This window comes from Stegastes partitus, unplaced genomic scaffold (genome assembly GCF_000690725.1).
Source record: "Stegastes partitus isolate 25-593 unplaced genomic scaffold, Stegastes_partitus-1.0.2 Scaffold67, whole genome shotgun sequence".
Classification (NCBI taxonomy): domain Eukaryota; kingdom Metazoa; phylum Chordata; class Actinopteri; family Pomacentridae; genus Stegastes; species Stegastes partitus.
The window spans coordinates 902,631-920,182 of NW_007577798.1; the positions used below are offsets into that span (position 1 = coordinate 902,631).

At 40.6% G+C, this 17,552-nt stretch overlaps 2 protein-coding genes across 2 annotated transcripts; both read left to right on the top strand.

Moving 5' to 3' along the window:
* Nucleotides 1–2,270: 2,270 nt before the first annotated feature.
* Nucleotides 2,271–6,350, top strand: wasf3a (WASP family member 3a). The gene is made up of 8 exons (XM_008276248.1): nt 2,271–2,403; nt 3,819–3,953; nt 4,062–4,215; nt 4,292–4,409; nt 4,502–4,686; nt 5,192–5,413; nt 5,515–5,813; nt 5,943–6,350. The coding sequence occupies exons 1-8, from the start codon at nt 2,271–2,273 to the stop codon at nt 6,098–6,100; spliced, it is 1,404 nt and encodes a 467-aa protein (XP_008274470.1). The 3' UTR covers nt 6,101–6,350.
* Nucleotides 6,351–7,674: 1,324 nt separating this feature from the next.
* LOC103353330 (V-type proton ATPase catalytic subunit A-like) lies at nt 7,675–15,659 on the top strand. Its single transcript, XM_008276249.1, has 15 exons — nt 7,675–7,759; nt 8,332–8,440; nt 9,651–9,779; nt 9,951–10,165; nt 10,243–10,380; nt 10,453–10,604; nt 10,816–10,978; nt 11,130–11,238; nt 12,181–12,303; nt 12,414–12,528; nt 13,221–13,284; nt 13,397–13,600; nt 14,069–14,163; nt 14,623–14,794; nt 14,899–15,659. Exons 2-15 carry the CDS (start codon nt 8,359–8,361, stop codon nt 14,989–14,991), a joined length of 1,854 nt encoding a protein of 617 aa, XP_008274471.1. The 5' UTR covers nt 7,675–7,759; nt 8,332–8,358; the 3' UTR covers nt 14,992–15,659.
* The last annotated feature ends 1,893 nt before the right edge of the window (nt 15,660–17,552 follow it).

The window sequence follows — 17,552 nt, forward strand, 5'->3', positions numbered from 1 at the left end:
GCTCTGAGTCCAACTTTGAAGGCTCCTTCCCTGCGTGCTGACGTAAAGAAGACGTACGTCGAACCAACTGACAAGCTACAGACACTCTGTGGTAAGAAACACACAACTGTGTACTAAGGTATTGCATAAAGGTGCTCATAAATTGTTGTATGTGTCATGTTTTGTGTTTATGTGTTGGAAAAAGAATACCTGCTGTTAGCGGTTCAAACTTTATGTCAAGAAAAACCAAAAGTGATGAGATTGCTTGCTTAAACACGGTGACAGGTTATGGTTCTGGGGGCTGACACGCAATGAATTATGGGAATGTCAACCTGAAAACAAACCCTTTTTTTTGGAGTCGTCATAAATTTACTGATGCCTGTACTCATCCTCTGAATCACCATACCTAAACTACCACAATATGCTTTATTTATAATATCCCAGCCTAAACTTTGTTTAGCTAGCTTAGGAAAAAGTTGAAATAAACAAAATTACAAAGTTGTCGAAGCAACATTAAGATTTAAAATTCTTATGCTCTAAATTGTGATTATGTTGAATTTAATGCCCTGACATTACATGATATGCTCACTTTTTCCCCCCCAAATCCAACAATACAGCCGTCATTCTGTACACTGATAGTAGTTACTTGATCACTCATTGATCTTACAAGTTTTGAATCTGTTTTCTGTCCTGCTTTTTTTTTTGCATTTAACTGTTTTTTTTATCTTATAACATGTGCAGCACTTTGCCCAACTCCAGCTGCATCAAAGCGTGCTATATTAATAAAATTGTCTTGGGTTGATTTAATAATTGTTCCTCCTGTCCATACTGGCTGCACAGAGATTCCGCTCTTAAAGCAGTTTCTGTGCAAAAATGAATTATCTAAAGTGCATCTGAAGCTGTGAGGCTGCAGCAGCGTCAGTCAGACAAGCCAAGTGGGTATTTTCCTTTAAACGTAAAGTCGTTTTATATGAAAATCCCACTTTTGTGCTTCCAGGGACAATGTTTCCTCCTGAGCTGCTACAGAGGGATAACAATACAAAGTAGGCATTTGGCAATAACCTTTTAGATACTCACTTATTTCCTATTTAATAATTCATAAATCATTTCATAGATTGAACTAAAAAGGCTCTGGCTGTACGCTGTATTTAAGCTTTTGATTTCTCTGTAACCAGCAGAATAGTAATAACCTGAGTACAGAAAAATATACATTTATTGTTGTCTATCAAATCCAAAAAAATAAACGCTAAAGCATCCTCGTCTGCAACAGCACCAAAGACAGACGAAAACTGTCTGCAGAGATTCACTGACACAGACAAATTAAGTCAACATGCACAGCTTTTTTATGAATTAGGAAAGAACCCCTGAATTTTAAACCACTTGTTATAGTTTATATTCGTTAAAAATGGCACAATGTGGAATTTATTGTGGTGGACTCCCCTCTCTAATTAAACATTTTGTCCTCTTCGCCATGGTGCAAATATAGAAATATAGTTGTTGTGGTCAGTTGCCATTGTTCTTGTTACCTGTGTGCTAGTTGTCCCCTACCTGTAATCACAGACAATCTCTCGTTTCCAATCCGTTTAATAAAGGCGTGCAAGGTAATTTTCAGAGTTGCTTAAAAATTGCAAAACCTGTCTTTCCTCTTCCATCACAATAAGCTTTCTGAATAAAACAGCTGTTGCTGAGCACGTGACGTCCTTTACAAAAATACCCAGTAACATACAATAGATGAACCACTTTGACAGGTGGTGATAAACTGAGACATTCAACAGCAAGTGGTGCAATGCACAACATAGCAAATAAAACAAAACCCTGAAAGGTTTCATTTTGATTTTGTCTGTCCATTACACTTTTTTTTTCATCACTCTTTTTAAATTAATCAAATCACAAAAGGATAACAGGCACAGCAAATGTTAAATTAGTAAAATAAAGAACTGCAGCTGTTATTTAAAAATATGCAATTTATATCTGTTATTAGTGTTCGTTTTCATGTCGCCTGGAAAATTGTTAACGTACAGAAGTAATGGAAATCATTACTGTAGCTATCGGTGGGAAAATGAATAACAATGCAGAAGCAATTATGTGCATTAACCTGGGCCCTATGCTTAATGCACAGGTCAGTGCACCCAATGCATTTAGACTCCACGTTTTATTACCAACGTTATTGCTTGATGAATATGGATTAATGTGCTGATACTTCTGCTCTGCAGGTTGCAGCCCACAGTGAGCTGTCAGCTCTGCTCTCTGTCCCCCCAGCAGGTGCAGTGGCTGAGATGTGAGAAGGGGTCATGCCTCTGGTCAAGAGAAACATTGAGCCTCGGCACCTGTGCCACGGTGCCGTGCCTGATGGGATTGGCAATGAGCTGGAATGTGTAACCAACAACACGCTGTCCGCCATCATCCGTCAGCTCAGCAGTCTGAGTAAGATTATAGTGGTTCAATTTCAGCAGTGTTTGTATCATAAAATGTTAGGATGCTTTTTAAAGCTGAGATCATTACAGGAGAAAGAAGTTTGAGTTAACAACATAGGGAATCACCACCAAAATAATAACGCTTGAAGATTAAATATATTTGTTTTTAAGCAGCTTTGTTAATTGTGGTTTCATTTACTCAATCATGAAAGACAGCTTTATTTATGAAATAGTCAAAAATAACAGGAAAACAAGTGGATTTATGATAAATATGGTTATAAAGACTCATTACTTTGCCTGCATGTGCACTGATCTCACTTACTGTTGTGCACAGCCCTCCAAAGGCTCATTCTGAGCCATCAAAACCTCCACTAACTATCTGTAAAGCATTGCCTCAGTTGAATACAACTGTACTGACTTCGTAGCAAAATTACGCTGCATTAAAATGACACAAGTTCACAAACAGTCACTGGAAAACTAATTACTTATGCATCTTAGTTTTTTTTGCCATTTGGACCAACACAACACAAAACTCACCAAGTTTTAGGGCATCACACGTTATGGCATAAATACAACAGTGGATAAAATTTCCGTGTGGGCTCTCAGAGGATTTGACATATTGACTTACATCCATTTAGTGTTAGGAGTGCTTATATTTTCTTAATCCTCTAAAGGTGATTATCAGAGACTATCGGCATAACATCCCAGTATCTCTTGATTGTTAAGCTTTTAACACGAAACCAACATGAATGTGACAATAAGGGCAACACATTCATCATCTAACTGTTTCAGTCTGTGTACATTATTGTTCAGCAACGTCATCAGCACTAAAATCTATCTGATGTACTCTCTAATCGGTCAGTTTGCACAGAAAGCAGAGGGGCTTTAAATGTTAAATTTAGTGTTGCAACGTCTCTATGAGGATTTGCACACCTGTGTGTTTATGTTGTGTACGTTACAGCTGTGGAAGGACAGAGAAACACGTAGAGGTAAGAGTGAGAGACTATTTTAGGAAGCAAATTTACTCCTGGACATCTGGTGCTCTGATTAGTGTATATGTGTGTGTGTGCGTGTGTGTGTGTGTGTGTGTGTGGATTTAGTGAAGTTACAGGAGCTTAGAGCTTACCATAAAGCTTTGTATCGCGGGCAGATCAGACGGAGAGTAGGTGGGCGGAGACACAAACACAGGCAGTCTAATGATAGCATGCACATTAAGTGGATCTGAGCTGCTTGACATGCGCCCTGCATGGTCTAATGTGCAGCAACCACACACTTAGTGCAAATGTATAATCCACAGCAATATAAGTGATCTAGAAATGTACAAAACTATAGATAGTTGGAACAATGCTTTTTTTTTTCTATTGTCCATTTCTTTTACTTTTCCTGTGTTGCGTAATATGGTGCTCTGACACATTTCTGTTGCAGGTAAGCATGCAGAAAATGTATTTGGGGAGCTTTTTAATGAAGCCAACACCTTTTATGGGCGTGCAAACTCTCTTCAGGACCGTATCGACCGCTTGGCAGTTAAGGTCACCCAGCTGGACTCCAGCGTGGAGGAGGGTTAGTCCACTGGAGAGCATCTGCCTGCTAATTTAATACCTTATTGTCTGCTCTGTTGTTTGCCCTCACATGCTTCATATTAATCCTCCGTCTCGCTGTTTTTTGCAGTCTCCCTTCAGGACATAAACATGAGGAAAGCGTTCAAAAGCTCTGTTGTCCAGGACCAGCAGGTTTTGTCAAAGGGCAGCACTCCCAACTCTGTGGCCGACATGTACAACAGCAGCAACAGGCCTCCTCCCCTCAGCACCCTCACCGCCTACAGGTACATGCATGTTTCAATAAAAGCGAAAAGCAGTTTACAACTTCAATTAATATGCTGGCTACTGTTTTAAATGCAGAGAGGATTCCACCGATGCAATGAAGTTCTACTCGGACCCGTCGTACTTTTTTGACTTGTGGAAGGAGAAGATGCTTCAGGACACAGAGGACAAGAGGAAAGAAAGGAGGAGGCAGAGGGTGAGAGCACATTCGTCTCAACTGCTTTGTTTTCATATATTGCCTCAGAAAGAGCCTGTTCATTCTCTGTCTTTCATGTCCACCTCTCTCAGGAGCAGAAACGATGCGTGGAAAGCAGCACCCTTCAGCGTGAGGTGAAGAAGGTGAGAAAGGCTCGAAACCGCAGGCAGGAGTGGAACATGATGGCGTTCGATAAAGAGCTTCGTCCTGATCACCACCATCCTCAGACTCTCCGGAGAGGAGCGTCGTCTGAAGGCTCGCTCTCTCCAGATGGCAGGTTAGTGCTTTTTTTTTGCACAGAGGAGGAGATGCAACCAAAATTGTACTTTGAATACATTTTGTAATGATAGTGGTTGATGCAGCTACACTTTCTTCTATGTGTGAAATGTTCTGGCCTCTACATGTGTTCCCCATAAAATAATACTAATGATAATAATAAGAATAAATGGGAAAAAATTAAAACAAAAAGCAGCAATTATCTCAACCAATTATCACCTCTTTAAAAGATTGTATGACTGTATTTTAATATGACAATCACAGTGTAGATTATACTTTACTTTTACTGAAATATAAAAGATACTAAATCTTAAAATCCTGAGTGTGTGTGTGTTCGTTGGAGAGGGAGTAGATCTTTTTCTAAGAATAAGACCATGTGATCCAAATAGTAGTATATTTGTTGTGTAAATGTCCAGCTTTGATTTTGTAACAATAAATCCACCATCTGGATTTGCGGCAGCGGCGTCTGCATGAGAATCTCTCTCTGTCTTTCATTGTTTATCCAGGCCTGACCTCCTCGACTACCCGATCCCTCCAGTGCCTGCCCATGCTGCTTGTAACTATGCCAAGTCTCATGATTATGTTCCTGGGAACTCAGAACCCTCGCCACCTGTGGAGCATGAATACCACAGCATTGATGTCAACTACAAGAGAGTAACCTACGCCGCTGCAGAGCTGCACGCTGCAGACCGAATGAACGGTTCGATTCGTCTCGCTGCAGATCACAAGTACGTGTGTTTGTTGTTTGCGTAATCAGAGAGCGATTCGAATACAATATCACTTTTCCCTCATCAGCAGCATAATCCTCTTTGTTTTTTCTGTCAAACAGCTCTGTACCCCCACCTCCTGCCCCAGGCCCACCAATCCCATCAGCTCAGACGGCCTTTGGTTTTCCTCTCGGCGCGCTACCTCCAACGCCACATAATGGAGTTTTGCATGTAGGCCCAGGCTACCCGCTCCCACCACTACCTCCTCCGGGGCCGCGCATGATCCCTCCTCCCCCGGGTCCCCCGCCTCCTCCTCTCCCTCCCCCAGCTGCACCCTCACACCTACACAGTGAAGGAAGCAGAGCTGAGATGAAACCTGTGAGGGATGCGAGAAGTGACCTGCTGTCCGCCATCCGCATGGGTGAGTCAGGGATCTGCTTTTTGTGCTGGTCAGATAAATGCAGATATGGTGAAACTATCTGCTGCTCTGTGCATGACCTCCTACGACACAGTGGTGCAATGTTTAACTTTATTTTTGTGCTCTTTTTAGGAATCCAGCTGAAGAAAGTCCAAGAGCAGCAGGAACAGCAGAACAAGCGGGAGCCGGTGGGGAACGACGTGGCCACCATTCTTTCCCGGCGCATTGCGGTCGAGTACAGTGACTCTGAGGATGATTCTGAACTCGATGAAAATGAGTGGTCAGACTGACCAACTTGCTTTATTGGATCTTCAGTACACGGAAAACCAACCTGTGAATCTCTCTATTTGGCTCCATCTAGTGGACTCTATATAACAAGCCATTCTGCTCTGCCACTTTAATATTTAATGAAGAAATGTAATAACTACATAGTTTGCAACACTGCTCAGAAACAGGTAAATATTCTGAATCTACTGTGCACAAATTTTAAAAAGATGATTGATTTTATGACCATCAAATGTTCAGTTTTGTACCACTGTTGAAATGTGAGCCATTGGTTTTCTATCTTTTCCATTTTAAACTGCACATTCCAATAAACTGACACCTTGAGCATACCTCACCTAAAAGCACAAGTTGTCCCTGCACTTGGCTGATTTTTCTTTCTTTACTGAAAACATTCTGACATGGTGCCTGTAAGAAAAGCACAGGTATAAATAATACATGCAGTGACTGGTTGAATTCCACCTTGCTGGCTCAGTTTCAGACGCCTTGTATTGTGCATGCAGACTCACTGTCACTGTCATGGCGAACTGGGACACTTGAATAGAAAAGAGTCACTGTTAATGTTAACAATAACATCTGTGCTTTTGTTACTGCAAGTCAAACCATTTGCTGTGATAAAGGCCTATTAATTAATAATAAATTATTCATGAGTGCAGCATTACAAAGCGAAAACATTTTTAGTGTGCATTTTTACCAACTCCCTGTATCATGTGACTGTTAGACATTTTGTAATTGCTACCTCAATTTGTGAGCATCTCACTGCCCCACAGTATGTGTAGTACGGTTTCATAAACAGTCTGTATACAGTTTTGTGCTGCCATGAAATGATGTGAAAATGTGGACATGACATTAAACCTTTCAAAATGATCCAGAAAATCATGCAATGGTTGCCTTCTTTTTTCTTTTATCTTCTTTTCATTGTCTTCCTCCTTGTGCTTTTCCTTTGCAACTCTCCTGTATACTACAAATCATAACCCTCTTGAAGATATAGTCATAGAGTTGCCTTAAATGTGTTTCAAAAAATCTAAATGTACTGGAGTTCATGTGCAGAAACATTTTTCTCTGTGCACATGACAAGAGCAAAGCAAGCAACATGTCAGTCTAACGCTACTGCTGTGTATTTTTTGATTAATTGTTATCATTATCACAGTGATCGCAGAGCATCCAGATAATGTCTAAATGCTTAATTTTATTTTCTGTTAGGAGGAAGGCCTGTTTTTATAATAAGCATTAATGAGATAGTTAAGCTATAAAAGTTAATCATAGTAAAGTGTATGGCTATTATCTGGGTAAAAGGTGATATCTGTATCCAAAAAATAAGGTTGTAAAGATAAGGTGATAGCTCTTTAGTCTATTTAAATAAAAACTGAGATAGCCATAGCTCGTTATATCAGGCGAACCTTTCGCTATGATCCAGCAGAGGTCAGTAATGCGCCTGGTGTATGCACCAACGGAACATGTCGTCGACTAGGAAACTGCTGCCCGTCAGACGCCATATTGGATCTGCACATAGCCAACTGCATTGCGGCAGAGGAAGCCCCTTGAGCCACAATGGAGATGTTTTCTTCCCGTGACAGTCCGGTGTTTGGCAGGTGATTAGCAAAGAGAAGCTCCTCCTCAGCCTGCTACGGCAAAGACAAACCTGGACAACTGTATAGCAATATAAGGTGAGATATTAATATTAACGACACACGGTTTTGTATTCAGAACAGTTTTCCTTCCGGTTTTGTTCCAAATATTGCGTAAATAATCGACAGTTTAGCTTAACCTGTATGGGGGGGATGATGAAGATAGCTAGTGTTTGCTAGCTAGTCACCTGACTTGTACGCGCACACGAACAAATCAGCTTTGCTCTCATCGTTGCGTGTGTAGTAATAAACATTGTGCTACCATCTGTCAAGAAAACATATCCTCAGCGATGAACAGAGACAGCTTGCTTCACTTTGTCTTCATTTCGTGAAATACATGAAAGGGTTTCGCTGAGTTAGCTTGTGACCTTACGCTGCTACACTTGGCCATTCATTTGTCAGTTACTACGCTACTAGCAGATTATGGTGCCCACATACTGTAATCATCCCTGCCCTTGTGTAAAGCCACGTACACTGTGTTCCAAAAAGTAAGCTGATGCATTTGCTCTGTTAATTTAGCCTGGTGATCATTAATGATGTTGAGGTACAAGGTTTGTTTGTTAAATGTATTCAAGTTAAATGAATTCTATGTCTCATAATTGTTCCTCAAGGGATTTGGCAGGACAGAAACGATCAAGATGGACACATCTAAACTTCCAAAGATCCGGGATGAGGAGCGAGAGAGCCAGTTTGGATACGTCCATGGGGTCTCCGGACCAGGTCTGGATTATTTCCCTTCTCTTTCAATGGCTGGATGTCATTGTTAAGCATCTGTCCCATTATGTGTAGTTTTATATTGTGATATTGATACACCACAACAAGTTAAAGGACAAAAACCTCAATACTGGAGGGAATCCAATGGTTGTTTTGTGCTGTGGTCATCACTTTGCTCTTACGGTTAGGACCCATTTCTATCCTCATGGAAGTGTTCTCCTGCACAGTCTTCATCCATAGATCATGATTGGTCACTGAAATGGTTTGATAGGTATGAAAAACACGTGAATCATGTACTAGAGCCTTCACAGTCACCAGATGTCAACTCAGACAGGAGACTATCGACCAGCGTCTTAGATAATGCTCTCCACCACCACAATTAAAATGCCAAATGAGGGAATGTCTTTTGGAAGAACGATTTTCCATCCCTCCAGTAGAGTTCAGAGACTTGGAGAATCAATGTCAATGCGAATTGAAGCTGTTCTGGCAGCAAATAGTGGCCCAGGACCCTACTAAAACATTTTTATGTTGGTTTTTCTATAAATTTATCACCTGGTTTTTCCTTTAATTTGTCACCTGTCAATGTGATATTGTGAGTTTTGTGAAAAACTGTATATGGCTAAAACAGCTAGATTGTATTTTTTTCATCAGAAGACCTGACAAATGAAGGAAACTTATCGCTTGATGCAAAAATTCATGACAGATTTTAATATTGTCACAAAGCAGCTCTTGCTCATTCATTTTTAATATTCCACACATTGGCCCATTATATCCTGATTTATAAAAGGAAGAGCGAATCTGGTTTTTAACTATGTAGAAAATCTCTAACAGACAATTTTTATTATCTTGTGGTGCATATTTTTCATATCACCGAACCGTTGTTGAGCAACATCAAGCTTATCTGGGTTTAAATCTGTAAATGATATTGAAGGTAATACTAATATATAAAAATGACATCTTATGTATTAATTATTTGAATCAAAAGATTTCACATGTTCATTCATTGACTGAACATAAAGTTTGTACATAGTGTCATTGTACTGTCAGTAGAGTATGTTTTCCTGAAGTGCAAATGGTTTGTGCAGTATAGCCTCTGTGTCTTGATGATTTTTAAACTATTACCTTTCTCAGTATTGTGTTGATACAACTATTTTTCAAAACTGTTTCATTTTCGATATTTATCTGTCTTGTTTCTACACACCTCTTTGATTTACAGTGGTGACAGCTACTGCGATGGCAGGAGCGGCCATGTATGAGCTGGTTCGTGTTGGTCACAGTGAGCTGGTGGGAGAAATCATCCGTTTAGAGGGAGACATGGCGACTATCCAGGTCTACGAGGAGACATGTATCCTTTCTGCTGACGTATTACCTTCGTCTGTGGTTAACCATGTGACAAAGCATGTCAAGATTCATCTTCAAGCTGAATTAGCATCACGTTTCGCTTACAGCCTCCTTACTCACAACAAAGTATGTCAAAGATTTTATGTTTTTTGTTTCCCTTGACTTCATGCCACAGCTGGTGTGTCTGTCGGCGACCCTGTCCTTCGAACTGGAAAACCTCTCTCTGTAGAGCTGGGACCAGGTATCATGAACTCCATCTTTGACGGTATACAGCGTCCATTAAAAGACATCAATGACCTCACCCAGAGTATCTATATCCCAAGAGGAGTAAACATTGGTGCTCTTAATAGAGACATTAAATGGGAATTTTCCCCCGGCCAGAGCCTTCGGGTAAGAAATATTTGATGTGGTCTTTGCTGTCTCTTATCTTCAGTCACTCTGACTAATGTCATGTGTTCCCCCTCCAGGCTGGCAGTCACATGACAGGGGGAGATATCTATGGCATGGTGTTTGAAAACTCTTTAATCAAGCACAAGCTGATGCTTCCACCTCGCAACAGAGGCACCGTCACCTACCTGGCCCCGCCTGGAAACTACGACCTTTCTGTGAGTGTTGCTCCTACAGCAAAATGCTCTTCTGTTTGATAAAAGCTGACTTTATGATCTTTTTGCGCTCAGGATGTGGTTCTGGAGCTTGAATTTGAAGGTGTAAAGGAGAAGTTCACCATGATGCAGGTGTGGCCAGTTCGACAAATCCGCCCAGTGACAGAAAAACTACCTGCTAATCATCCACTGCTGACTGGACAGAGAGTTCTGGACGCACTTTTCCCGTGAGTGTTCCACTAAAGGGAAAATGATGTACTCGTGTGTCTTCATACCTGCAGGAGTTCTTAGTTGTAGATGTACTTTATGTATTTATATGTAGTCTTGTTCACTCATAAATATGAATGGTGACTGTTCACATGTGTAGAGCCACGTGTTTCATGCAGTGTGCTAAATTTTGTAAGCGATATATCAAACTGTGATCTTTGTGCTGTATAGATGTGTGCAGGGTGGCACCACTGCTATACCAGGCGCCTTCGGATGTGGAAAGACTGTGATCTCACAGTCCTTGTCCAAGTACTCCAACAGTGACGTCATTATCTACGTGGGCTGCGGAGAGCGTGGAAATGAAATGTCTGAAGTGCTGCGGGATTTCCCTGAGGTTGGTGAAGAATAGAAAGGCACAACTGCATCACCGTCCCTTTAAGCGTAGAAAATATTATCGTTACATAGAAAAATAAGTTCAGTATTTTTTGGGAGTAAAAGTAAAAGTGTTCATATTGTGTAATGTTAACTGTCCTCTTGCCCAACAGCTTACTATGGAAGTCGATGGCAAAGTTGAGAGCATCATGAAGAGAACGGCGCTGGTTGCTAATACATCCAACATGCCTGTGGCTGCTCGAGAGGCTTCTATTTATACAGGTACCGACCATTCATTCACGTTCGAGAACAGTCAACATGTATATTTCTGTTTTTTGAAAGTAGTTTTTTATTCAAGTGGCAATAGACAACATTTTTGCTTCACTATGTTCTGTCACCAAGTCTGACATCTCTTGGATAAATGGAGGCTTCATTTGTGGCACAGAGAAAGTGCATTTGCAGCACAACAGCAGCAACAAAACACGAGGAGGATGATGTTTTTTCTGGTACACATCTGTGGTTTTCTCCATGTGGATGAGTTGGCAGACGGTGAGACAACAGTAGTAAATATGAGAACTATCAGCCCTGTTATTGGAGGAGGTAAAAAAGCTGAAGAGGGAGAGTGATGGAAGTTGAGTTGTAAACAAGGGTGAGCCAGCTCAATGGAGAGAGGGTTCAAAACTGACATTCAGCTGGCGTTATTTCTACTCAATCACTAAGTAACATTTAGCAATTTAGCAGTTTCCCTGAGGTTTTTGTACCGAAGGGATTAATAAAGTTTTATTCTAATTCTAACAAAACCTGGCTGCTTCTTACCACAATGAGGTGTTGCCCTTAGCCTTTATTTTCTGCTTTCATGCCTCCATTGTAGACCAAAGGAATGAATAAACGTAACTTAATGTTTTCTTCTTCTCGCCAACTCCTTCTTTAGTTCCTTGGTTGATTTCACGCCACTTAAAAATAGGACTGTTTCACTGACCTCTTCAGTGGCCTCTTATTTTCTAAGTGGTATTAATGATTTTGTGCTGCTTGTAGTTGAGAAGAACAGAAAATGATGCACCAACAGTAATATCACTTGGAAACACAAGGGGGCAAAGTTGTCTGTTGCCACCTCAAGAATAGATTTTCTGTTTCTTGTGACTTCAAACTTAAAACACCCTTAAATCTTATTATAATCTCAATATTATTAGTGAGTTTGAATAATCCATCAACTCGCCTCCGCAGGGATCACACTGTCTGAATACTTCAGAGATATGGGCTACAACGTGAGTATGATGGCCGACTCGACGTCCCGATGGGCCGAAGCTCTGAGAGAAATCTCTGGACGATTGGCTGAAATGCCTGCTGGTGAGATCATTGGCTGCGTATGATTTATTAATGAGAATTTTTAAGGACACGGTCAGACAGCAGATGAGACGTTGTGAACCAGTTACAGTTGTTAATGTCGTTGGCTGCAGACAGCGGGTATCCTGCATACCTTGGCGCCAGGCTCGCCTCCTTCTATGAGCGCGCTGGACGTGTTAAGTGCCTGGGAAATCCAGAGAGAGAAGGCAGCGTCAGCATCGTAGGAGCGTGAGTTGACTTTTGTGTAGACCTTTTTTTTGGACAGTATTAAGACGTTTATACTTTGCTTTAGTTTTGAGAGAATTTAAGAGTGACTTGCAAGACTTATCTTGGTAACCTTGAGGGTTAAATAAGTAATTCATTTGAAACAATGCAGTTAGAAAATCAGTGTATGTGTGTGGCTATTAAATAATGAGACGAATGCTTTATTTAGTTTTATTTAATTCAAGGAGGCTGGAATTTTCAGGGGTTGTCCAATAATCAGGCATATACTACATGACAGTCTAAGTTACCAGCCGTACCTTGTACATATTGCAGTCCAGCTGACCCAGGATTTAACCGGTTGTGCCAGTGGTTTTACAAATTCATGCTGTCCTCCTTGTGTGACAATCTTTTAACGGTGTCTCATGTGGTACTGTTTATTTACAGTTTTTCAAACTTTTGCACAGCAAATACTGAAATGCAAATTGACTTTAAATATCCCAATTAGTAGCTTTACCTTATCAAGTGTCCTTCTGTTAGCATGTTATATTACTGAAACTGCTTTGGTGAGGAAATTATCTAAAAAGGTCTTTCACATTAAGATGTAATTATTTGCTTTGCTTGTGAAAATTTTTTGTAACAGAAATAGGACAAACCTAGACGTGTAATGTATCAGTTATCAGACTGACTTTTCCTTTAATGTGGTGAATTCCTGTTAGTGTGTCCCCCCCTGGTGGAGACTTCTCAGATCCTGTCACTTCAGCCACGCTGGGAATTGTCCAGGTAAGTCACTCAGCCCTTGAGCTGAACATTTGGCTTCACTCTCTTTCGCAATCAACATTTCTTCCTTTGGCTGTATCAGTATCTGGGAGTCTTTTTGGTTTCTCCTTTGTAGGTGTTCTGGGGTTTGGACAAGAAGCTGGCTCAGAGAAAGCACTTCCCTTCTGTAAACTGGCTAATCAGCTACAGCAAGTACACACGAGCTCTGGATGAATATTACGACAAACATTTCCCTGAGTTTGTTCCTCTTCGTACAAAAGCCAAGGAGATTCTGCAGGAGGAGGAGGACCTGGCTGAAATTGTGCAGCTTGTAGGCAAGGTGAGGTCGGGTTACAGATATACAAGATGGCTAAACACACACTGTGAGTGCAGGAGGATCTAAAGACCTGGGACATGTAGGTCTGTTTGTCTAACAGGAGAAAAAAATCTTAAAGACAAGCGTGTTGGTTTTGTTAATGACGTTTCAGTCCTCAGACCTTTTATTGGGCAACATTTCAAGAGGTCGACATCACTGTTTATGATTACTTTGTATCGATGCCAGTGGAGGTGCTGCTGGCACCCTAAAAAATGGGGTTTTTCTCAGACTCTGTCGACAACTGAAACATCTTTCATAAAGTAACTAACAGACGGTATCATTTTTTTTTTCGAAATGCCCACATGTTTAACCATTAGTTAGTAGGTTGGTTTTATCTGTAACAGGCTTCTGTTAGAGTTGTAGAATTAATAATTTAAACTGTTAGCATGCTAACCTGGGTAATCAAGGCTCATCTTGTTCTTTTGTTCACAGGCTTCCCTTGCTGAGAGTGATAAAATTACTCTGGAAGTGGCTAAGCTCATAAAGGATGACTTCCTGCAGCAGAACGGTTATACCCCCTACGACAGGTGAAAGCAAATCATTAAACACATGTTTCCCATTTCGAGGGTCTAAAATGGCTTTTTGGCATTTTGTTTCATATTAACAATCCATAACAAACATATTGAACTTCCATCCATCCATCCATCCATTATCTATACACCGCTTAATCCTCACTAGGGTCACGGGGGGCTGGACTCTATCCCAGCTGACTTAGGGTGAAGGCAGGGGACACCCTGTACAAGGCAGACATATTGAACATTTTTAAAAAGTCAATTTCAAGACGGAATGTTCTCAAATGAGCAGCAACATTTCTAAAAACAAAATTATCTTTACATCTTGGAATGTATGTAGATGAAGACAAGTGATTTCTGTGCGAACAATAGAAAAAGTATGTAGATATGAAGGAACTTGTCTGTATTTATGTTTCCCACCTGGATCGTTACATAATCTGCAAGCTTCACATGTTCTTCTGTCCTTATGTACAGGTTCTGCCCTTTCTACAAAACTGTTGGCATCCTCTCAAACATGATCGCGTTCTACGACATGGCCCGACACGCTGTGGAGTCCACAGCTCAGAGCGACAACAAAATCACCTGGGCCATGATCAGGGAGCACATGGGCGAGATCCTGTACAGGATCAGCTCCATGAAGTTCAAGGTACAGGATTGTTTCTCATTTGATGAGATGATCTCTCTATCGTATTATTCACCACTCAAGATAAACAACTTCTTCTCTCTGCTTGTGTTTGATGGATTCTTCAGGACCCTGTCAAGGATGGCGAAGCTAAGATCAAGGCCGACTACACCCAGCTGCTGGAGGACATGCAGAATTCCTTCCGAACCTTGGAGGAATGAGTTTCCTACCTCTCCGCTCTTCCCACATATCCAAACCCCAGTGCAGTGCAACATAGTGCAGATGAATTGGCCCGTGTTCTGAGTGTCTGCCTCAGTCATGTGAACTCCTGTATCCCTTGATGTTTACGTCCCCCTAAACATTCCATGACCTGCACACATTTGCATTTCATTTGATTTTTGGAAACCTTACTCATCAAAAACACAGTACTGGAAGACACCTGAAAATATGGTCTGTTCTGCAGATAAAGCGTCACCTTGTCTCGAACCCATCACACGGCACTTATAGCTCAGTACACCATCATGTTGCGGTTAAAATCAGTGGGCCTCCATCAGGTGCTGCACTTGCACTTAACTATTAGCTGCAACAAAGAGTGGAGATGTCTGTTTTCTCTTCCCCCAGATGTGACAGTGATCATTGCAGATTGTAAATCAAATGGGAACATGCTTGTGGATAAAGGGACAGAGGCGCTGTGTTCTATCAGGGGGGTTAAAGAATTCTTCCACCTTTTACCTCTTAAGCGTGATCGTGATGTTGTGGACTATTTACTTGATATTATGTATAAATGTGAATGAATGAATCTGTTAGTTTGTGGTGTAACAGATGTCTCAATATTATATTCATGGTACGTTATTGTGTCCTGAAATAAATGTTACGAAAAAAAAGACAAGTTGATTGTGTCGCTTATGGTTTATATATTTCATGCTAATAATTATTTTGTCTTCAGTTCAGTCTCTGTGACTTGCATTGGAGTTGACACAGTAAAATATAATTTATACGGCTTTCAAAATGTTTATTTTTCAGGTGGGAATTTTGCAGATTTAATTCCATAAGTAACCTTTATTCCTACATGAATCGAGCTTTGGTCGTCGTCAGTGAAGGACTCAACTCTAGGTGGCGCACACACACACACACACACAGACTGAACACTACAGGGTGAAAAAGGATCTTTACTAACCTCTTGAAATCGTCCCATAAAAGGAAAAAGCATTTTACACACAACATTAAACTGCAAATAGCACTAAAGTATGTTGTGTATTCAATGGTTTCAACGTTTGTTTAAAACGTAACTATATCATGTTTAAGCTGTGTGATATATTTAATCCCCAAACACCCAACTTGTCTGCACTGTTCCAACAAAATTAGATATTTGAAAAATGATGTGCTTCATTTTTTAATCCATTTCCTAAACACCAACAACATATTTAGTATTTGTGAATTCTTTAAACTACAAGCTTACTGCTCGCCTCTTAGATTGTGGCACAAAATTGTCTATTTATGCAAGTAATTGTTTAATCATTTCTTTTTAATAATCATTACATTTTCTACAGATTCTGAACTTTTGTTTTCACAATTCAAACCTGTGCCTGATTTTGAATAACTCGCTGAAAACATGTTTCAGAAAACAACACACATCAGCACTTTAAATATTATTTATTCAGAGTTGAACACTGAGGTTCTCTGCTTTGCCAAGACTGTGGATGTGCTTTGACCAGATCTGATTGACGGTGACCACTAAAGATAAGCAAACAACTCCTCAACTGTTGTTAAGTTTTGATTGGAAGTGTGAGATCTCCAAATCACACCCACTTAGAATTGGTCAGAAGCCCAAAACAGAACAAAAAACACTATATGTATATATTTTACTGTACAAACACACTTTCATTCTCATGCAGTGTAATCAAGGAGGTGTCTTGGTTCCAAATTTATTCTGTATGACAATATTCACAACTTCCCATTCACCTGCATCACAGGAGCAGCAGAATGAAACTTAATGCCCCAAACTACTACATTGCAATTGAAATACTGCTAGTCCCACCTTTCCTACCATATTTTCAAATCAAAGTTTTTCTATTCCTTTCTGTTCTTCCTGCTCTAGTCCTGTCCACTCTTTTCTTCTTGCTGTTTACTGTCGATCAGTTGCCTGTTTTTTAAGCACTGTTGCATGACTTCTCTCTCATAGTGTGTTCTTTGTTGTCTCTGTCCTCTCTCTGTTTGTGTAGCTGCAGGTTTTTCTGGCTTTGAAGCTGCGCAGGTCTGCAGCTTCTGGCCCTACCCATCTGTCTGGTCTGTTGCTGTACTTTTGTCTCTCCCCTTTATCCTCACCTCAACCAGTCAAGGCAGACGGTTGATGTCCCAGAGCCTAGTTCTGCTGGAGGTTTCTTCCTGTTTAAAGCGAGTCATTCCATTCCATTATTGCTCATCTACGGCTAATAGGTCATCTTTGGATTCATTGGGATGTCCATGCACAATCTTGTACAATCTTAACATCGGTTTTCTAAATTAGCCAAGTAGATCTCCATAATTAATGACAATACTGTTTAATCTGTTCGTGCAAATTTATAGGATAGGATAGGATAGGATAGTTACTTTATTGATCCTTTTACAGGAAATAACTTTGTTACAGCAGCTACTTTAAAAAACACAGACAACACACCCAACACTGAAGGCACACATACAATTTAAAACAAAATATACAATATAAAATAAAAAATAAGATAAATAAACAGGGGCTGCGCGGTGGTTAGCACCGTTGCCTCGCAGCAAGAAGGTCGCCAGTTCA